General features: G+C 30.1%; 1 protein-coding gene across 3 annotated transcripts; it reads right to left on the reverse strand.

The window, feature by feature from the left end:
- Positions 1–135: 135 nt before the first annotated feature.
- On the reverse strand, positions 136–24,490 carry shn (schnurri). Of its 3 annotated transcripts, XM_035079300.1 has the most exons (6): positions 11,895–12,472; positions 10,746–11,805; positions 7,486–8,060; positions 2,108–7,293; positions 1,565–2,000; positions 136–1,481 (listed from the first exon to the last, which is right to left on the reverse strand). In XM_035079300.1, the coding sequence occupies exons 2-6, from the start codon at positions 10,798–10,800 to the stop codon at positions 972–974; spliced, it is 6,762 nt and encodes a 2,253-aa protein (XP_034935191.1). In that variant the 5' UTR covers positions 10,801–11,805; positions 11,895–12,472; the 3' UTR covers positions 136–971. The 3 variants fall into 3 exon arrangements, with proteins under 3 accessions (XP_034935191.1, XP_034935193.1, XP_034935192.1); XM_035079302.1 differs by lacking the exons at positions 10,746–11,805; positions 11,895–12,472 and adding an exon at positions 24,306–24,490; XM_035079301.1 differs by lacking the exons at positions 10,746–11,805; positions 11,895–12,472 and adding an exon at positions 21,289–21,359.
- Between the last annotated feature and the right edge of the window lie 168 nt (positions 24,491–24,658).

A 24,658-nucleotide genomic window follows, 5' to 3' on the forward strand; every position in this document is an offset into this window, starting at 1 on the left:
TTGCATGAGAATAGCAATTGTCATAATTATTATTAATAATGATTTATAAACATAATTAAAACTAAATAAAAAATAAATATTTTTGTTCCAGTATTTATCTTTTTTTTTTGTACAAATAAGTAAATAATTATGGAGATTTTATATTTTAATATTATAATACAAGTATACACATTGAACATTAAGAATCTCCTAGGCCAAACAAATGAAATGTTTTTTTTTAGTAGCTGATTATGATTCAATATTTCTCCTGAACATGTTGACACACATCAAATGTAGTATTTTCCTGAGAAATATTCATAATTTTTTTGTATGTTTTTTTTTTCTTATGCTCTTATTATATGTAATATATATTTACAATTTTCCCTTTTATTTATATATAAATTTAAATCGTCTTTTCTTTTTTTTGATTTAATTCGTATTATTAACATAAATATCACTTTTTAGTAACACAGAAATATATACTATTTTTTTTATCCTTTTTCCACTCATTTTCATGTGTTTTGTTTTCAGTTTCTTACATTTGTACGTAATAACTATGGTTTATTATATGCTAAATCACATATTAGTTCATTTAAAAAGAACATTTTTACAATGTTTGTAGAATTATATATACATTTTTTGCTCTTATTAAATAAATACATGTCGTTAATTAATATTTTTTTGTTTTAAAATACATAATAAATAATTAAAAATATGATAGTAATAATTGCGGTCTTTATATGCTAATGTAAGTCTCATAAATCTCATGAACATGATTGTAGTAATAATTGAAATAATAATCAAATTAATAGGATATTGGTTTGTAAAAAATTTCATTGAATTCTAATAAACTTGAAATGTTTGATAATTTTTTCTTCCATTGTAACTTTATAAATTATAAATCCCTTTGGTTAATTAAAAAATGTTAATTCAGAAAATAAAAACAAAAATTTCAAATACACTGTATATGCCAATTTTTATACTTTTGGCACTCACGTATCATTATTTTTCTGTTTACTGTTATCATCATAAGGGACGGCAACTAAATCAATGATTTTTTTATTTTGTGCATTTTCTTTACCACAATCACTTTGTATGCTCTTGTATTCGATATTATGTTCAACGAAGCAATGGACTCTTAATTCATTTACACTTGTTAATGTTTTTTCACACATTTGGCACTTATACGACAATGATAATGAAGCAGAAGAAGAATTATTATCATCAAAGCGTAAATTTGGCACGTGAGATTCACTCACTGGTTTGTTAATATCATTACCACTTACTAAAGTATTAGATGTTTGATATGCTCTAGATACTGATATATCTGATGTTATCAAAGGGATATAGGGTAGTTGTGTTTGTTGAATTGTATTTGAAGATATCGGTTCACCTTCATCTGATGATGTTTCACCACCACTTGTTCCCTGATGTGGAACTACTTCAGTGTCCCATTGGCCCATTTTACTGGGATCTTTTTCATACAGCTTTTGAGCCAACATCTAAAAGTAATTTAAAAAATATTAAATAATCAAATTTATCAATTATTAGAATAATTATTTTTTCAATTTAATTTTCTTTTTACCTGAAGACTGGCAAGACTATTATCACAGTCTGTTGTATCGATATCATTCAAATTAACACCAGACCTTTCCATTTCAGCGTAAGTACCAAAAGGTAACTTTCCTAAGCATTCTAACTTCATGATATGCATTTTACTTCTTAAATGTTTAGCAAGATGACCGTGTATTCTGAATGCTATTTTACAGTCAGTACATTTGAATGGTCTTGGATTACTTGTAGTAGCTGCTCCGAACGTAGAAGTCATGCTGACTTTATTATGATGTGAAACTGAGCGTTCATGTTTTGTCAAGTGTCCTTTTGTACGAAAAGAGACTGCACAACTTTCACATCTGAATGGCCGTTCAAAATAATGAATGTTTATGTGCAATCTCAGTTGACTTGGTTTGCTGAATATTTTGTTACAAATTCCACAAATACTCCTTCCATCCTCAGTTACACTAAAGTAAATTATTAAAATTATTATAAATATTTTGATTAATCACTCATATTAATGTTTGATAACAATTTAATATCCTATCTTTAATTAATAATCGTTTATTCTTACCTCACATAATTAGGTGTATGCCCACTAGATGGTTGTAAAAATTCCGCTTGGGGTTTAGATAAATTTCCTCTTGATGGAGATGGTGATCGAAATCTAGGACCTCCAACAATCATTTTTCTTGCTACGTTTTGTTTTAGTGAATTGTCAATTGTACACGGTTTCGACAAATCTACATTAATTTTCATGTCTGTTCTTTCAGAATTTTTTAAATCTCCAATAGAAAAAGATGGCTTAGACATTTCAGTAATCTTCATTAATTCTATCGGTGAAATTTTATCGTTACTTTTAATTTTAAAATCAGGTTTATAATCACCATTGTTATTATTAATGATAACTATATTATTATTTCGAATGTTGCTTCTACTACTGTTACTTTCACTGGAATTATCATGATTAAAATCACTTTTTTTACTATTTAAAAATTTCCCGTCAGAATTATCGGTATGATGATAATCTTTTGTTTCATTAATCGTTGACTGTATTCCTCCCGCAGCTGATGATCTATCAAAGACTTCTGTACTGTCATTTAGTGTTTTAGGGATTTGATTATTATTATCATTGCTACTATTATTAATTACTTTCTCAGTACCAAAAGAATTATCTTGATTCATTTCTATTTCACTTTTTGGTTGTTGATTGGACAATTCACCATTTTTTTCAACACCATAATTATTAGCCTGTTCATTAGAGCGTTTATTTATATCAATTATTAGATGATTGTCAACTGAACTATTAACATCATCATGTACTAACGTTGATTCAGAATTACTTCTTTTAACATAAAACATATCAATGTCATCGGCTTGTTTTTCACATGTAGTTTCAACTTTAACATTATCTTCTTTTCTTGATAAAGCAATTTCTGTCAAGACCATTTGTGGCATCCTATTGTTAGGATCCGCATAAATAATACCAGTAGTACTGACTGTATTTGTTAAAGCACAACTTCGGTCTATAATTACACTGCTATGTGAATAATCTACAAAATTTACATTAGAATATGTTATTTGTTTTTTATCAAGTTTACTATTACAAGTCCCTATACGATATTGTTGTTTCATTTTACTATCCATAACATGTCTCTCAGTTAAGTAAGCTTGCAACATATGACCATTTGCATTATCAGGTTTCCATTCTTTGCCTTGTAACGGTAGTCTCTCCATTGTCTGTACAATTGTTTGCATGAGTATTGGCTCTGAGACCGGCGTGAGAATGTCTGATAGAATTGGTCGCTTAATGTAAGCTAGAGAAGGCGATGATGAAGGAGAAGACGAAGTGGAAGACAGTTGAACAGGTAATTGAGAGGTTTTTGTTGTTAAATCCATTGGTTGTGAAAATGATGATAATAGTGGAGATGATGACGAAGATGATGATGATGAGGATGATAATGATGATGATGAAGATAACGATGATGATGATAGTGATTGATATCGAGAAATAGAAGTATTTTTAGTATCAATTTCAATATCATTGTCCAACTTAGTTGATCTGATTACACTATCTCGACAATCGTCCAGCGATTTACTCGACGGAAAATAATAACGATTAGTAACAGCTTCACTTTGAATGAGTGTTGTTGATGTTACAACACTGAGAGAACTATTAGTAGACATGGTGTTGGTGGTTGTAGTTATTACGTTGCTGTTTGATGATTTATTAATTTGAAAATCCGTTAAAGTGTAAGGATAGGTTGATGGTCGTCCAACAGGCGTGAGACCAGGAAGTCTGATCTGATAACTATTTGGTTGCGAAAGACTAAGTAAACTTTGAGCTGCTTCTTGCTCTTCATTTCCTGATTCATCACTTTCATCAACATCTGTTTCCTCTTCTTCTTCCGAAGACTCGTCCGCCACATTATCACCACCAGCGGCAACTAATTTAGCAATGGCTTCTTTATCGATATTGTCATCACAAACAACAGTCGGTACAGGATTTATTCCCAATTCAACACACTTTTTGTAATGTGCCTTCGATTTCATATGTTTTGTTAAATTACCTTTTGTTTTAAAACTAAAAGTACAATGTTTACAGGTATACGGCCGAACATCTGTATGTGTTCTGATATGTTTCTTTAACATCGAAGGCTTCTTACATCGTATCCCACATTCCTCACAAACATATCTTCCTCTTCCTCTTCCTCGTACATAAGTATAATCTTCATTACTTTTAAATCCGCCATCGAAAATTTTGATACGTTTATTTTTACTTTGTAATGCGGTTGTTGTCGTTGGTATTAATGCGGTGGTTGCGTCATTTTCTTCAAAACAATTATCGGTGGAATTATTAGTTACTAACGTAGTTGGTCTTTGTGAGGAGTGGGTAAGAATGACGTCTTGTTTCTTCCAAGCAACTGTATAATCAAACGAACGATTCCGTGAGTCATAATGTGCCATATCTAAATCTGGTGGTGCTTCCTTGCAAATTTTCCAATTAGAATACATTGATAAACCATGTTGTTGAATTACATACATTGGTTGTGGTCTATTGAGAGTGCAATAAAATACTCTTGTTGAACATTTTAGGCCAAGATAAGTATAAGCATGTCCGTTGAGATAAAGTTGACCGTATGATTTTCTTGGCCTTGGTGTCTCAGGACTTATAAGAGGGAGAGTATTGGCTGTAGGAGTAATTCCATGATGTTTTTTTGGAGTAAATGTACCTGGCTTTAATGGCAATGATGTTGGCCTCAGGAATTTAACAGAAACTTGATGATCATTTTTATTATCAACTCTATTCACTTTCTCTTCTTCAGTTCCATTTTCTTTTTCTTCTTCTTTTTCATCCATCATATATTTTTTATCCGCATCTAATTTATCCATTTTTATTTTTTTTGAGTTAAATTTATCATCATACACTATTACATTATCTGATGAATCTGATTTAGATAATTCAGGATCAATAGACGATACTTTGGATGAATCTAAATTTATAATAACTACCGGAGTAACATTTTCTGAATAGATTGTTCGTGAATTTCCATTAACATTACCATAAGATTGTGGATTTTTAAAATCATCTGAAAGTACACGAATTACTTTACCATTTTCTTGAGTTAGTAATGATGACTCTACTTTTGTTGCGGAATTGCAACTTGTTGTGGTTAAACTATCAATAGATGATGGTTGGCTAAAATAATCTGGATCACTCCAGTTACCTGATCGTTTACGATTTTCTGTTATGAATTTAGATGATATACTACTATTTTCTCCATTTAAATAATTCATTGATTTTTCTGCTTTCAATATTTTATCGTTGATCTCCTTACGTGAATCCGTTGATTGATATTTAAATACTTGACCAGATTTAACATATTGATGATGCTGATTGTCATTATTGAACATATCATTTTTAATAAACTCCGTAGTTGGAGTGGAATTAGATGATAAACCTCGATTTTTTAATTTTTCTTCGAGTTTGGGTGGTACTTTGAGATTAATAAAACCATTAGAGTTATGCTTAAATCCTTTTAAAGATTTTGGATCCGTAGGCGGTGTTGAATTCACCAAATCTAACGGTTGGACCGGTGGATTTAAATTATTATTATTGTTGTTAATATGATTTATTTGTAAATTCGGCATAGATTTTGGAAGAGAATGAGGTTGAAATTTTATCGAACTGGCGAGATCTAATGGCTGCTGAGTAGATAAGGTGGCAACGTGAAATGTTGTTGGAGTAATTTTATTAGCAGCAAGATCAGCAGTAGACTGTTGGACGGAAGGAGAAGACGGTTGTATGACATGGTCCACCACTGGTACTGCAGTTGTAAGCGAATGTGGTCCAGGTATTCCAGGAACATAAGGTATCACTTTGCCACCATGAATAATAGTAGTTATACCAGCAGTAGACGCTGGAGATTGAGGTACAGTTTGTAGTGAACTGTAGGCAGTAATATTCGTTGAGGGATTAACCATATGTGATTCAAAATAATTGTAACATGATGACATTGTTGGTGCTAAGTTAGGAGTTGATATGTTTGGTATAATAGGCGCTAACATTTTCGGTGTATTAGGAAGAGATATGGAAGAATTCGAAGTAGTTACTGGTGTTCCTGGTGGCTTATGAACCATCGTACCTCCTGAATGAAGACCGGATCTTACGACAATTGATGACGTTTCTGATGATGCACCTTTTTGATTAATAGTTAAATCATCACTTGATATTGGTGAATTAGTCTGTCTGGGTTCTATTCTCATCGTTTTAGTTTCCCCTGTATTATCTAATATTCTAACTTCGCCTCCAAACATCTGTAAGGAATTTGGTCTAGGATATTTGGATAATTCTTCAAGAGATCTAAGACTTGTTGGTATTGTAAGATCTGGTTTATGTTTTTTAGACGGTGTATAAGATGCATCAACCAATCGAGTATTACCTAGTAGAGGTCCTGGTGAGGGCAGAGGTTGGATTGTACTATAGTATTCAGATTTACTATTATCAAAATCATCTTTTTTCTCTAAAGTTAATTGCAATTCGTGTTTCGGACTAGATGATTGTTTGCAATAATATTTACGATGAGTTTCTAAATTATCAGCACTTGCATAAAAAATTTTGCAAAAACTACAGAAAAAACTTTCATTTACGGGTTCAGTTGATCCACGATTTTTTAATAATAAATCTTTGATAATAGAACCTTGGAAATTTTGTTTTTTACTGTCACCTTCTTTATCATCTATAACAAAACTTTCACTATAACATCGTTTCTTGGAAGAAACATCTATTAGTTCACTGGAAGACAAATTGAGTGGCTGTTCACATGGTTTATGTTGCTCCACAAGACTTTGCTGTCTTTGACTTACAAGTTTATGCAGTCTTGGATCTACTGCTTCTACTATCGCCTGGTTGTCAGTAATTATTTTGTCAATATGCTCTTGTAATTGTTCTACATTACTTTTAGATATTGTTGATGCAGTTGTGGATGATGACGATGTTGGTACTGACAACGATGATGTTGATGTTAAAGATGTTGAATTATTTGTTGGTATACTAGTAGGTGGGCCAAGTGATATATCTGTATCATTATTAACACACTGAAGAGCTGTATGAAACTTTGGTTTATAAATTTTCCCAGTTTTAATAATTTTAGCCACAGTAGACACAGCATTAGCAGAAGTAACTGTTGATGTAGGTGGTGGAGTTCCAGTTCCGTTACTAGCACTATCTGATAAACTTATGTCTGAATCCTCAGATACCTAGAAAAAATTAATTTTTAAACATTTTAATGTTTAGTAATCATTAAATTAAAAAAATTAAATCATTTTAAATAAATAATGTAAAAATAGAATTATTTGTAATAACTCAACTGCCTACAGTTATAATAATACATTAAAATTGAAAACGATCCAATATTTTTAATGAAATAAAGCTTTTCAAAAAAACAATACCTTGCTAGTATCACCACCTTCCATTTTCAGCACGTGAGCACGAGACCGGCAATGTTTATATAAATTAGATTTAGTTTTGAAAGCAAATCCACACAATACACATGGATAAGGTCTTTCATTAGTGTGGGCCCTAATATGTTTTTGGAGCACACTGGGTTTGGCACATGATAGTTTGCAATAAGGGCAAACGTATCCAGTTTTTTTAGTCTCAGTGTGTTCACCCTCCAATTCCGTAGTTGTTTCTTTACTTTTGGAAGACTCTTTAATATTTTTAGGAAAATCAGTGATGTCACGTTTCTTAGTAGGCACCTCTGAGGATACTGGTGGTGTGGCAATTGGAATAGTGTTTTCATTTTTAATTTCTGCCGGAGATACCATCTCGGCAGTTGCCATTTTCTTAAATTTCTTGTGTAAATATTTTGGTTCTCCATCATTATTATTATTATTAATCTTATTTGTACTCAAATTATTAACACAATTGTTACTATTGGTGCTACTGCCACTGCTACTGCTGTTTATGCTGTTGTTATTATTGTTAATGAACTGAGAGTTTGTCATTGCCACCATTTGAATATCTGAAACATAGAAAATAAATAAAAACCATTATTACAAACACAATAATTTCATTTTCTTCATTTAAAATATGACAGAGTGACAGTGAATTAATTATATTCGTACATAAGATACACGTTCAGTTTTATAAAATGTAAATCTATACACCGGAAATACGTACGATATTTGGGTTAAAAAGTTCAAATGACAATTATATACATTAATAATCATACATAATCATGAACAATGTTAAAAGTAGAGGTAAAAAAATGATTTCTTGAACAAAAAATCTGATATTGATCGTACAATCAGTATTTACATTTATTAAAAAAATCTTATTTACACTTATATCTCGAGTATAAGAGTTTAAATTTATACTATCTTTTATTGTGAAGCGAATAACGAATATACAAAGGTCTTCAAAGTATAATCAATTGAATTCTGGTAATCTACTTCAATTGAAAGATTACAATACATTAATCAGATTTGATAATTCATATCATTACTTTCTTCTTTTTTCATCAGATAATCATGAAATCCCCTGATAAATTTTACAATACTTAAACAAGTCATACAAATAACAAGATGTCAACGTATTCGTTAACTTCGAGTATGATTTTTTACGGCTGAAAGTGCGGGAGGATGAGCAAGAGGGAAACCAAGAGGGAAAAAGAGATAGCACCAAAGCTTGCTCACTACAGAATGACTCAGAGTATCGTCTCACGTATCCGGATATAATAATAAATAAAAAACATCATGCTACACATACTGTATATGTGCTAGTATAGTATTCCTATAATACACTAAAGCTTGGGAATTCCCTTAATTTTCTTTGGCTTTTATCATTAACATACTTTGAATTATTTTTCAAATAAATTCAGTTCATTAAATAATCTCATGAATAATGTAAAAAAACCATTTTAATCCAGTTTGTTATTTATTGAAAGTAATCGATATTTTTGATTAATGGAATAATTAATAAGCCAGTTCTGATTTAATTCGCACTGACAATCTTTATTAAACGTTCTATTTATTTTTTAAACATTTTCATACATGATGTAACATTTAATATATAAGATAAGTAAAATTATGATGTATTAATAAGCGATTGGTAGTAGAAAGTGTAATTCAGAGAAAATTATTGGAAATATAATAAAAGCACTATTGGTGGTATGATGATAAAAATTATCACCAAAACATTGCCCAAAAAATTAATTGTTCAATGAAGACTTAGAAAAGTAAATTAAACCGGAATTGACTTATTTATTATTTTATTGTTGATTATAACATTGATCTTCGAAGAATATTATAAAATATTTTAAAATTTAGTATCAATTTATTAAAAGTTGAAAAATTCTTTCAATTATTGATATTTAAATTTCTTCAATGTCGTATAGAATTTGCACAAATTATTGGTAACATATTATTGTGAAATACTTTTAGTCATTTATATTTTATAGAATAATTGTGTAGGATGTTGATTAATCATCAGTGAATATTATCTTTATAATAATGAATAATGGAGATAGAATATTTTCCTTCACTATCACACGCAGAATAAAAAGTATTTTAATAATATGGAATACATTCAACTGGTTAATATTGAATGTTATTCACCTATACCATATATACGACATAAATGTAAATCATTAACGTGTTAAAAACAAAAATAAAAAACGAAACAAATTAGGTCAGTTATGAGTTGGTGAAAGTAGGCAAATAATCCACAGGAGAAAAGGATACGATAATCCAGCATTTTATAAAGTTAAATATCATATATGTGTCTGTGTATTCAATGTATAACGGTGTTATTTTTATCAAATGCCAAAAATTAAACGAAAGATGCGTAGGCATTGATGATGAATCATTTGAGAGTTTAACTGGAAAAAAAGAGAAGAGACATTTTGTTAATTTATGAATAAGATTGTGCATAAAAAGTAAAATATTTTAATATTTATTGTAGAGTACAAAGTAATTGGAAGTTGTTAGAAGTGCATTTTGTAGATTTAAATAATAAGTGAGTGTAGAGGATAAAAGGAAGCAAGCTAGGTAGCAGAAACAGCAACGGCAGTTTGTCCCAATGAAGAAGTGAGGAGTGTAAGGACTGTGTGTGAGGTGTAGAGGAGAGAATAAGAAGAGTAGCCGCGGGGGCTCATGGTTCACCTGTCGTCATGGCAACGCCGTTTTACCGCTCACTTGTTACTCCATCTGCGCAACCAAAGCAACCTTCTTGTTGGTCCTATACTCACGCAGCATCCGTGCATGATTATTCGAATCCCAGCTATTTACACTTTAAACTTATCGTTCTTGTACGCATATCATTTTTTTTTATTCTTATCTCTCTTATACTTGTTTATCCTGCATATATTTTTTTTCATTTTAAAGCAAAACCTTATTATAAAAATTACAATTCAAACTTTCACAAATATGTGACCGTTTTTTCCCCCATCAATAATACATTTTTACTCTTGTTGGCATTATTACAAAAAACAAAGACGTTTTATTTATAAATAGATCATGTATTTATTATTAAAAAAAAACTTGGATTAAAAATAGCCATTTAGCTTTCATGGTTTTTTTTAATGCTTTTTGACTATTGAACTGAACTTATTTGATAACTTTTTTTAATAAGAGTGTTAGTTATTATTAATCAATTGGTTGTAATAGAATAGTAATGGTTATTTTTTCTTTTGAATAAGCTAACTTACCTAACGTGTCAATCTGATTATTACGATGTAAATTTCGTTGAACTAATACTGACATAGTCCATTAAAAACGCATAAACATTGTCACAACAACTGTTATTATTAAAATAAATAATTGCAATATTATTTATCAGTTGACATTATAATATTATTATAAATATCAGGAATATATAAATATATATATTGATAGATTATTTTCGGGAATAGCATCCATATATTATTAAATGATACTGAACTGAAAATAGTTAATTGTCCACACAGTATCTTTTTCAACTGCAAGACACTTGACACACAATTAGTCATTGCCTACTAACGTAATAAATGTTAAGATATACTTGATAATGTCAACGTTTTTTTTTACTTCATGTGCACTTATAACTTATTTTATGAAAAATTAATTGATTTTTGATTATAAAAAATCCATACGGTAGATTTAAAGTACTAATTGATGTTTTATTTGACACTTACACCTGTTTAATAGTAATATAATTGATAATAATAATTACAAACATGAATGCTTTAGAGTATCATTCACAGATTAGCACATTTACACATTGATTCACTAGAGTTTGGTTTAGAGACTGCTACTGCCTACAGCTTTTCAACATTTCATATAACCCCTCAAAGTGTTGAGTGAGTCTAGCGAGTCTAGTCTCTATACTGTCTCTAGACTACTCTTGACTACGTCACTGGCGCCTAATCGCTCAGCACTTTTCTACACTGCACCAATACAATACACACTGCAATGTTGTATTGTACTTTACCAGCTCTAACGATACGATGATTATAGTTACACCTGTGATATTTCACTTGTCGACTTTTACCTTTTTATAGCTCACTATCTGGCATATCATTCTGCAATAAAATATCATCGTCATCACTGTATCATCAAAGAGACAACTCTGGATGTTGAATAGATAAATAAAAGACTGCTGCTGCAAGATTATGAAAATTTCCAGTCAAAAGATGCTTCAGTAATTGTCACAATAGGTAATGATGATAAATGTTCCAAGTCTTTTTTCTCAACGGAAGACCGAGATCTCTTGATAGTATTATTGAATTCCTGTATCAGCAGGTTAATTAAACAAATTAATTGATGACCAATATTTCCAATAATCATTCAGTGCAAAGTGAAAAAAACCAAACAAGTACCAAACATATACGTAAACCGGGGTTCCTTGCACGTGACGTCAGTTTGCACACAGAGAATCGCGCCACTTGATTGTTTACTCGTATGCGTCATTCGAGCAAAGGTGCCCGAATTCCCGAGTTTCATTTACAGTAACCTTGAGAATAATCACTTTCCATTGATAATTTTTCCAAGTTGTTTTAGTAGTTTATTGTTTATTTAAAGCACACAGAATAATAGAGAAACTTCCGATACATAACATTTATATCATCAATGTGTACACATGATTACTTTTTTGGATTTTAAAAAAGATATATAATTTATATATTCATATAATATATATATATATATGTATATAAATATAACAACAATTTGTTTTTTTTGTTTTTGAATAATAAATAATATAATAGATATTATAGACAAGAGTTTGAATAATAGTAATAATAATAAAAACAATTAACGCATTGTGGTGCGTTGTATTGTTGTCGTTGCGTAATAATGGTGCGCGACGACACACAAATAAGATGTTGTTGGTGCTGCTGTTGGCAGCTAGACTGTATGCACAGGGTGTCTGTGGGTCGTGGGTGAGCTGGTGAACGCGCACTCGACTCGCCTTCTTCCCCTCTTTCGTACATCCGAGGGCCGAGAGAGTTTCCGTCTAGTGAGTAACGATGGTGTGGTAGTAATATAGTGGTTTGTATTAGTAGTGGTAATGTAGTAGCAACAGCTTATGAGTAACAGTACGATGGATATTGGTGTTAGTGATGTAGTGAGGCAGCACTGTCGTGTAGGAGTTGATATACATACTCTCAACTACAGACAAGAACGATTTCTTCTTCATGTATATGAATACAAAGCATGTCTATGGTGCATCAGTGTTTGTAAGATCCTGTACATACACAAATACATGGACAAAGTGACTGTGAAAGGCCGAAAGAGCGATGATATGCTGCTCCGGCCCGGTGCCACTGATGACGATGTTGCGCGCGAGCGATGCGCCGTCTGGCGTGACTGGCGACAGTCTGCCGCGTTCCAAGAACTGCGAGGTAATTCCGTGTATCGAACGCGCACGGGTTCTCTTTCTTTTTCTCCTCTCTTTACCCGCAGCTCCCGTCCACAGTACAGGCTTTCCTTTCCTCTCTACCGCGTCGCTTTTTCTCTTTCTTTCTCTTATGTTTCACTCTCTCGCTCTGGCTTTCTTACTACTATGCTACTCAAAACACTGATTAACTCCACTACCAACACATATCACGAGTAGAGGCACGACCGCATGTAATGTGTACTTACACGAAAAATATGTGCGTATAGTATAACGTAGCACCAGCTCCGAGAATGGTTATAGGTGTGTTGAGATATGTGCAACGAAGAGTGCTAAGGTAAAGCTGAGGTATAATAGGGACCAGAGGTAAATAACGGCAACAAGGCGAGCAGGCTAGACACTGAAAGAAGCTGAGATGCGAAGGTATTTCACGTTTCAAAGCTATATGTAGGTATATACGACATACGTAACTAGGCTTCCCTAATAGAAATATTTCCAACAGTAGCCAGATTCAATCTAACGACAACCCAATGATATCAAATTACATAAATAGCATCGTATACAATTTTAATTTAATCTAATTCTATTTCATTTGTCATTTATAGATAAACAGTATATTAAACACAATATGTCAATTATCTACACACTGATGTACATGTGTACTCAATTGAAAATCAGATTAGTAGTGATATCGGAATCAATGAAGCAAGCCAAATAACTAGGAACTTGAGAGATGGAGAAAGGGAATTCCCTGTAACTGTGTACCAATTACCATATGTGCAGCAGATTACCCATAATTGTGATAGTTGTGTAGGTGCTGAGGTTTTATCCATTCACTTTTCCTATCACTCAACGTGACTAAATTATTTTTACTACAAGTGCCACTGTCTGGTGCAGCTGCTAACGTTGACGAATACTTCAACTATCTCTCTTTCTTACTGATACTTGGATCAAGACTTTCTCGAGACTCTTTAATGGTCAACAGGTTAAATTAACTTTATAACTATATTGATAATTACTCCTAATAGATAAATCTGTCAACCATCAAGGAACATAACTATCTACGATGTGTGGGCGAAAGCAGTTTTAGACTACTTTTACAATATTACATACTTTTCTGATTTTCATTACATATAAATGCCAACTCATAATAAGTAAAATGAGGCTTTTTATTACTACTCGTGGAGAAGTACTTATCACATAAACACTATTTAATCTTACTTCTAATTATTCTTTTTTCTTCTTTAGATTACTCTACTAAGAGGTCTACATCTCATGTATAATAATTCAGTTTTCTACGGCAGTAATATAAATATATACATATCATACATCATATTACTCATAACAGATCAAAGTTCTTAGATTATTTCTTCTGACAGAAATAAACCGACTTTACTGTACATATTTTATGTATACGCATACTTAAATTATACATTATTTTAATATTATTGATAATTTGATATCTACATAAGTGTATATGTATATATGTATTGTACTGAATTATAGCTGATATGATTAAAAGTTACCACTCGTCTAATTTAGTTATTTATTGACCATTATCACTTATAAATTATAATTAACGTGATAACACATCATACTGAATTCTCTTTTTTATGATTGTACTGAGTGTGTTATTGTTTTTTTTTTGATTCACATGGAAGAGATCAAGGCAAAACAAATTTTATGAGAAATAATTAAAATAAAAATTTATTTTGTGCCCAGTTAAAGTTTATGTAAAATTAAAAATTTTTTCATTAATACAATCAATTATATTTTTTAAAACTGTTTTATATTTTGGTGGCAATAATCACTTCTTTTTTTAGCAATAAGTTCTACACAAAAGTAATTATATTTGTCCTAATTTTTTTATTGACTAAATTTCAATCACAATCTGTTTTTTTTTCCTAACTAATAAATAATTATGTTGATTTTAATTTTCAATAATTCTCATAATAATTTAAAAATGTTTTAATGAATAACAATATATTTTTAAAAAATATTTTTCTCTCACATGCAAAATTTTAGCTCCTAAATAATTTTTCTCAAGTGAATTAGAGAGCTGATTGTTTATTTGTTTAACGACTTAGTTACAAATGATAAAATCACGTTAGCAATCAGTTTAATGATAGCAATTTTTTTTTAAATAAAACAAATGTATGAATTATTCAATGAAGGCATTGTCTGACGCTGAATAATTATAAGGAAAATCCTACTTTTAACTGAACGTATGTTATCATTTACGTTGATTAATAAATACAAATATATTTTCTTTTATTTCCAAGACACTCATACACATATGAATGACCTTTATATTTATAGCACTTCAATTAATATTGACCTTTAAATAAGTACTGTGCATCTGAGTAATAATAATTAATTCTATGTAAAATAATATTACCAGTGTATATATGTATAACTATCAATACACATGATCCATACATGTGTATACATATGATTTGTGGTAATTCAGATAATCCTGTGATTCTAAGTAATGCCGCGGGATTCCACGTATCAGAAAAAATGTATCTTTCAGTAGCGTTGGTTCTTTGATACATGAAAGAGATGGATATTAGTAAATCCATACGTTTTTATTATTAAATATGTGTACACGTTAATAATGAACAAATTACACGTGTGCATTGCTCAAGCGTATAATTGTGACAGTAAGGTATATGTTGACACATAGTGTGTATGTGTATACATGTAGGATTAATCATCGTGTAGATAATACACATACACAACCACAATGTTACCATGATATATATCAAGTTGGAGCAGAATTAAATGAATGAATAAAACTTGTACGAGCTGAGTAACGCATCAAGTTTTTCATGAGAAAACTCGCGAAGAATTTTCAAACTCTCGACAGGTTCTGTATGTATTTGGCACTGATTCAAGTCGCCTTTTTGTCTTTATATCATACATATAGCTGTGTACCATCAATAGAGATATTTATTTGTTGATGAGGCAGTTGGTATTTCTAATTTTAACATGCTATATAAATATAAATATTTCTTTAAATAGTCAATTCTCATCTTTTTATGATATAATAAAATAACTTAATATTAATATATAACTATTAATTATTATGATTAATTTTTAAATAATTATTTTTTTTAAATGACAAAAATAAGTTGTTAATAATTAATGAACATTTATTTCTGGAAATATGTTTAAAAGAATACTTTTTAACAATTACTAAATGATTTATTTTAAAGGAAATGATTTAAGGTAAATGAAGGTGTGTTAATTGTTAATAAATCTCATTAAGCATCAAAATGTCATCATTTAACCCGAAAGAAAGTTAAGTATAAACAATAAAACTTGAGGTAATATTACTCTGTAAAGAATGAATTTTTTTCAATGATTTAAGTCTCAATCAAAAGATGAGACGTTTTTCTATGATAATATCGTCTTCTTTTTTTTTTTAATCAATTTGTGATAAGGTAAAAGTACCAAATACCGACCATCTAAGGTTTTTGAAGTTCAATTTGATTATATTAAAGAAATGAAAGTAGAAAATTAAAATTAACCGATACTTTTAATTTCAAAAAAGGTCAATGAATCGTTATTCATTATTATTGATAACTTTTATTGATGAGGAATATTAAAAAAAATATTTTTGAGTAAGTCCTTCTCAAAACTTGACAATGAGCCCATTAACGACCACAAAACTGCCCGTTTCCATACACAAAAAATCATTTATTCGTTATTGTAACTTTATGACTGAGTTTGTGACACAAAAAGTTGTATATAACTCTGTCATTTTTTGGATTATTTATAATTATGGTCACATGAAAAAAAACCAATAAATAAATTGTATTTTATAGAGAAAAAATAAAGTTCATCCTTAATTTATGAATGAATGATACAAACAAAAATAAACATCTAAAATTAAGAATTAATTTAGATAAAATAATTAGAAAATTTTTCCAATGATTAGTTGACTTATGTTTAAAGTAAAAAAAAGGGAGATCATTTTAGTATTAGTTTTACCAAAATTTCAATGATAAGATATTTGTATAAAATAAAAATATAAAAAATATAAATAATATAAATAATAGTATTTTATAACTATAAAATAAATCCTTGTGGTAGTGTATATTTAATATATCTTTGTATTGGGTATAAATGAATCTTTTTACACCCTTCTCCTAATCTTATGTTATTTGCGCCATGTTTGATTCTTTCTGAGAAATCGGCAAAGAACTACTCGAGCAACAGCAGCAGGCAAGCATAGCAAGCGTCGTGCTCCCATCTACCTCGAGGCCAACGATCTTTATTTTTTTTTTCATCGTTTTCTTAACTCACAGCAGACTCACCAACTCCCTCTTGTTGGTTCTCTTGTTCGTCCTTCCATCCTGATTCCCTGATTCTTTTGTACTTTTAACCCACCACGATTCTTCGAATTTATGTAACAAACTCTTTTCTACCTATGCCGACGCCGTGCACGTTTCATTCCTGAAGCACAAGTCTCTGTATAAGTAGTCCACTATATACACACAACACAGAACCTTACTTTGTTCCTCTTTCAATCTTTTTCCCATTCCGACTCATCTCTGTTACCCTTACTTTAAACAAAATTTTAGCAAAAAATTGCAGGTAAGCTGTTTAAATCACCTAAAACTACCTGTTTCACTCGTAGAAAGCTGAAGATGAGTTGAGACAACTCCACAAAATTTTTAATCACAACAGCTTCAAAAATAGAGGAATAAACCTTTTTCAAGAATGTTTAACTAATTCTCAGCAGTATAAAATTAAATTACTGTGGAATTTTAATAACTCGCTTTTTGAGGGAAAAAAAATTATTCTCCATTTCCAAGTAATCGAAATGAGCAAAATTAACTGTATCAAAATTTTTTTTTATAATAGAGATTACACATAATCTTTTTTATTAACATATTAATCTTAGAAGGGTTTAAATAAAAGTGAAGCCTCTCAATTGATACCTCCCTTAATAATAATAATACTCTGGCTTATATTTCTACCTTAAAGGATAATCTTAATTCATCATCATAAAGCTCTCAATCAAGTAACATTACAGAATATATTCAATATGTTGAAACCTTATAACAGGCTAAATACACATAGAAGAATCAATATGACTTTATTCGAAGAAGTTTCTGATGATACAAGCTCAATGGATTGTCTTTGTCAGTGTCGTTAGACGTATGACATATGTATCACGTGACTTGATACGGGAAGTTATGCAAGTTTACATTATTCATGTCGCACGCATGCGCTGCTTCATCTGTACCCGCACATGTGCATCGTTGGTAAATGAGACAACCCCAACATAGCCATGCTTCTGCACTAGTACTTTGTCATGACTGCCCGGAGTCTCTCTTACATTTACATTTTATTATTTATATACATTTATACACATACACTTATTTATGCTATTATATTATGCCATCTCTTTTGTAGAATATACATTTTTATCCTATACACCAACAAGTTCATTGTGTTAACATCACTATTGTTGTTATTCTTATCTTAACATTCAATCTCATTTACCTGGATCAATGAAATGACTAATTATAAAATTATTCTACTTGATTTTAATCATTTCATAGAATGAGATTATTGAACTTAATTTGAAGATTGCCTCAGGCAGTGATATATATACATACATATATATATATATGTATATTATATGATAAATGTGTCGAGTTTAATGGTCCAGTTGTCAATTTATTCACACCACTGAATGGTGAATAATCATACCACCTTCGAAATCATTGGGAATTTAAAAAAAAGAAATGAAATAATGAATAGTAAAAGAAGTTATTAATGAAGAGTAATCAGATAAAAATGTTACTTGCATTTTGCACACGTAGGAAGTGTATTAGTTGAAAGAAAAATTATTTTTAAATATGCACTTGTTGATTGGAATAAAAATGTAGTTATGAAGTTATATATTATTAATTGATGCACAAAAATAAGCCTATAATAACATCCTACCAATAGACGGTAATTGCGTCAAATCACGCCATATTCACCTGTTATTATACAAAACGTGTTACACATTTTTAGTATGATCATCTGCACCCGTGGCTTATTTATTACATGGATAATAAATTATATTATTATGTTTATGAGAGATGGTTATTTTCAAATTGATGTATAATTATTTATTTAATTATGTTGATTTAATTTTAAATTGTACTATGCTAAAAAAATAAATATTTCTAAAATAAAATTAATAATTTTTAAATCATGTTAATTATTTATTTGTTTTTAATAATTGAAATAAAATTTTTGAAGATTAAATTTGATATTTTATTTAAACAAATACTTTTTGTTTGTTGGAGTAAAAACAAATAGATTCTATTAAAATTCCGATTTTTTTTTAAGAAAAATAATATTTTATGTTATAAATAAATATTTCACGATTTAAATAATAATATTCGTAACTAAAAATTAAGTTATAAAAATTTTCATCTATTGACATAAAAATATCAACTATTAAGTTTACTAAAAAAACACTGTATGTAAAAAGTTGTATTGAAATTCTTTTCTTAGGGTTCATTAAAAATTCCAACCCTCATTCCCAAAGTTCTTATTTTTTGGAAGCAATTTTTCTTTGGATACACAATGTAAATTTTTATGGTTGATCACTTGTGTCTATTTAAAATAACAGGTAAGATAATTTTTCTGTCAATGTATAAAAGTGTTTATTTTCAAATTTATGTTTCAATACAAAATTGTGATTTATGAAATAAAAATACTTCCATTGAATCTCATACATAACTATAAAATTTTTGTCTTTAAAAAGTTATTTTTTTATTTAAAAATAGACTAAGTTTTAATAAATAAATCAATAGATGGATCGTTAAGATCAAAAAATAAAAAAATGGTTTATTTCTAAGCTTACCCTATTTTTATTTTCAAAGAAATACATGTTTTTTAAACAATTAATTTTATTTTTTAATTTTTAGCTTTCAATAAAAATAAAATCTTGATGATACTCATTCGACTTGAAAGAATCAATCTTAAATCATAAATTTACAAAATCAATGCATTACTAATTATTGAACTAAGAAATATTATCTGAGTTTATTGAGATTATAAAATATCCAAACTCCGTATAAACTCATCCCCCTTCCCCTTCATTCCATTCCGATTCCACCAGATGACATATTCATATGTAAAAAAAAAGTTATAGCAAATGATAAAAAATTTTTTTATCCAATAGAATGATTTTAAAAAAAATGTTATTTATGATATTGTAATTAAAATTCGATAATTTTGCTATATCATAATGAGTCCAAGTGTGATATCTAAATATACAAATGTATGTAAAACCGCAAAAAGGCGAAACGCAAAAATGAATTTCAACAGGCAGGAGATCAGAGGTTAGACTAGAAGACAACAGCTGTGCAAAAGTGAACGAAAGAGTGAAAGATAAAGAGAATGAGATATACATACTCATAGCAACGTCGTTGGCGATGGTTGGCGTCGTCGAAAGCCAAAAGTAAAGGCATTACCGCACGGTAAAAAAGGAACAGGGAGGGATTAGGCAGGCCCGACAAACTGACGCCAACAATCCTACTACAAGTAAAACGAATAACCCACGCAAAGTGAATAAACATTCACTAACACACGCATTCAACTTACCACATAACAAGTCAGAGTAAGTAGAAACGAATGAATAGACGGTCTAGTCAGCGACGCATCGGAATTCCTTCTTACCTTATGTCTACACCTACACACGCATCAAACAACACGCGTGTACCTATATACATTTCTACATAACCTCTCTATACAACTACAATAACCAATTATACGATCATCATGACGACACTTGGTAATATATATTATCATCTCACCTAGGATTCTTCAACTCTTAAATAAAAATATTTATTATTGTTATTATTAAACCGTACTAATAGACAATCAAGGATAAATGATGTGAGGTTGTTGTTTACTACTGTGTAGTGGTAATTATGGATTATTATGCATACGGAAGTTGAGTATTTTGTAATCCACTCGAGAAATTGTTCAGAATGATAACTTATATACTTACATACTATACTATATTTTGCGAAATTTATTTTTCCTGATCCTCCACTTCTACATCAAGAAAAAATTTCTATTTCACCGATATTTTATTTAAAAAATTTCAAATTATAAAAGAATAGGTTTGAATTAATTATTTTCTTTAAAAAGTTGATATTAAATGAAATAATTATATTGAACAGAAAATTTGAAAGGATTGATAGAAACTTGTTGAAGTAAGAATCCAAAGTAGTATCCAAAACAAAAAAAAAAGGATTATATTAGTAAGAAGAAATAATTAATATAATTCTCTAGCATATTATTCAAATAAACCTTAGTCAATTAATAATTAAATGGTGAAAGATAAATACTCTAACCTGTTTTAGAAGTGAGAAAGTATTTTTCATGTATCAAGAAATAAGACAACATCAACAGCAGCAAATGAATATTTCATAAACTTCCCAGTTACACTGTAAATCCAAAGTGTGTTACAGTAAATATATCTGCACGTGTTTAATGTTAAACTCCATAAACAAACTATAGATTTTAACACGCCATCAAAAATGACCACAAATTTTTAAAGTTTGTGTACAGGAATTTATCATAGAAATAGTGGGAAAATTTTAATATTCAAAGGATAAATTTAATTCCATGTTACAATTATCTTATTAACTTAAGTCAAGTCAAATAACCCATCTATGAAAATTACTTGTCAATAGCTATAATAATTAATGGAATGGAGACATGTGATAGACAAATGAGAGCTAATAGACTTACAGGTATGGACTATTTATAGAAAAAAATGATAAAGACGATAAAGTGAAAAATAAATATAGAACACAGGTATAAAGCACATGCATGTTATTACGCATGGACGGAATAAGGATATGCTATGTTAGTCACATGCATTTATATATGTAGTTGCAATAATTTTCTCGGTGCCTCCTTGGCGCTGGCATTTATTTTGTCAGCCACTAAACTGAGAGCTGGCATGATATGATCAGAAATAACTTGCAAGTGTGGTCGTGTACAGTTGAGCATGGTTGTGTATATCTGTACAAACGTACGCACCGTCCAGCCAGGCCTGCTGCCTGAGAGCTGTGTACTATACTGGGAGAAACCAATCCCTCATCGTAGACGGGAGGAAAGCAAAAGGGAAGGTCGCAGTTGGAGGCCGCTCGATCGTAACTGAGAGACGAGGTCAAAGGGACGGTGAATTTCAAGTCAAGTGAAACATAAAAAAAGGAAAAACGTATATAATTGGTAAACGTACAGTCTATCTACTGGTCTACTCTGGTCTACCAATTTTACACTTTATAATACATAAAGCCCTAAAGTGCTTAGGATCTTTTGATCTTTCTTATCTTGTTCCCTGGCTCTTATAGTTGGAACTGTCAGATTATTCTCATTTTCCCTGGAGTATATAAATAGATTTTATGCAGTAGTCATCATGTTGTATACCACCTAAGAAATGATTGCTTTAAATTTGAAAGTCTAGAAGAAGTAAGTATGGAATAATTTTGTTCACTTCTTTTTTCTAGTATTTTAGAGGAATCACCTTGGTCCATGTTTATTTTCGAATATTTTGTTGATTTGGAATAAGGATCGAGAAGTTGATGACTTTGATGGCAATGATACATCTAAAACTATTTGGCAATGAAATGAATCAAAAAATTTTCGAGTAAATACTTGATGAATATGTTGATTTTATCTAGCCAGTATCAGATGATGTATTGATTGATTCCAGAAATATCTAGAAAATTCAATATAAGATGGATCCTAAGATACTTGAGCAATCAATAAATTATTTTGTAATTTAAATGCAATTATTATGTCGCCCACTTTGGTGGCGAAAAGTTGATTAAAACTAAAATTACTTGATCAATGTACATATTAACGCATACAAGTATACAAGTTTCTTGGTGACCAGTTAAATGGCCTTTAACTGTGTGAGTGGGAATTCCTCGTGGCGCCGAGTGTCTGCTACATCGTATCGTGTTGAGTCTCCACATTCACAATGGGTCTACAATAAGCTACAGCTACTACGTACACGTACACACACTTAGAAGGGGCATTTACGCTTATTTTCATCAACGATAAGCTGTGGCAGCACATCATGATTCGACGTAGTTTAAAATAATGCTACTCAGGGACAAGTAAGAGGACAGTTGCCAAGTTGTCGGAGTGACAACCAACGGCAACAAATATACACGGCACACATTCCGATTTACATTTATTTGGTTTTGAATTGAATATTTTCAGGTGTCATGATACATAATACCAATTTAAATCACGTTCTCAGAATATCCGTTGAAATCAATCGGGTTTATTATTTGGAAAACTTTCTGACTATCAGAGATGTTGGAAAATATTTCCTAGAAAATACCTTGGTGAATAACTTTCTTGGCACTGGTGTGAAATGTATGAAAGCTAGAATAATAATAGAGCTGATCATGATGATTGGAATGATAATTGTCAAGACGTCAACATTGAAGTGCATTATATTTAAATACATATTATATTGTTAGTTTATTTGACATCACGAAGAAACTTGAGGGTTTTTCTTTAAATTACAGGAAGTGGAACATAACAAGCTTGGAGTCAGCTTTGAACACAGATATTGATGCATGTATAAGTCAAACGTCCGAGTGGAGCTGAGTAAAAGACGAAGCTGCACCTTTCACCAAGACTCGTAATCATCGAGAGAAGATGGTTCAGTTGGACATCTGCCGACCATCTGCCAGGAGTAAATGCGGACAAACCACATCCCTTCTTTCTCTTTCTACTCCTCCTTCTTTTCCTTCGATTACTTCTTGCTCAACCTTTCTTCTTATTTTTTTTTCAATTATTCAACCAACTACTTTGCAAGCAAGCTGCAGTTACCGGCGACTGGGTTCTAACGAACAAGTCAAGGTGCGCTCCAGAAACATTTAAATGTCGTAATGACTGAGATTCAGAATAAATTAATTTTTTCGTATATCCAAGTTTGCAAATAAAATCGAAGTAAATTTATTTGCTTTAAAATTAAAAAATGTCGTATACAAAAGTTATCTTGTTTGATACTTCATCAATATTAATCAATTAATAATATCGATTAATATTATCAATCAAAGTAACATGATAGTAAAATGTATTATCTAAATTTATGTTTTATTATCTGATGATTCGATTGAAGTAAATTTAAAAAATTTTTGCGATATGGTTTTAGCAGGTGTAGATATTTTTTGATGTCTCAGAGTCATCTACATTACATGTATGATTACATGTTACTGTATATTTTATGTCATTGAAAAACAATAAAATATAAAATAATAAAAGATAAAATAATATCATAACACAAGTGATTACTTTGCTTTTAATATAAAAATATTATAAAATATTATTATTTCATTACCACAATCCATAGAAATGATAGAAATAATCCAATTGTTTCCATTTGATCAGGGTTTGCACTTGGTTCACACATTTTATTCAGAAAACACACATTTTTTTTGATAGAATTTATTGTTAATCGGTGAAAAATTTAATTAATAAATTACGTATTATACGTATTTTTTATAAATATCATGTTAAAACTGTTTTATTCAACATTATTTTTTATTTAAACAAACTAAACCATAACCTAGACGCCATTTTGAAACTAATTGAACGGCGGCAAATTGCAAAATACTGGACGAATTTTGAAATCACAAATAACCTTTCTTTTATTTAATTTTCTAAAATAATTATTCAATAAACGTTTCCGTC

The sequence above is a fragment of the Chelonus insularis genome, unplaced genomic scaffold (genome assembly GCF_013357705.1).
Source record: "Chelonus insularis isolate UGA/USDA-ARS -01 unplaced genomic scaffold, ASM1335770v1 contig_23_pilon, whole genome shotgun sequence".
NCBI lineage: Eukaryota > Metazoa > Arthropoda > Insecta > Hymenoptera > Braconidae > Chelonus > Chelonus insularis.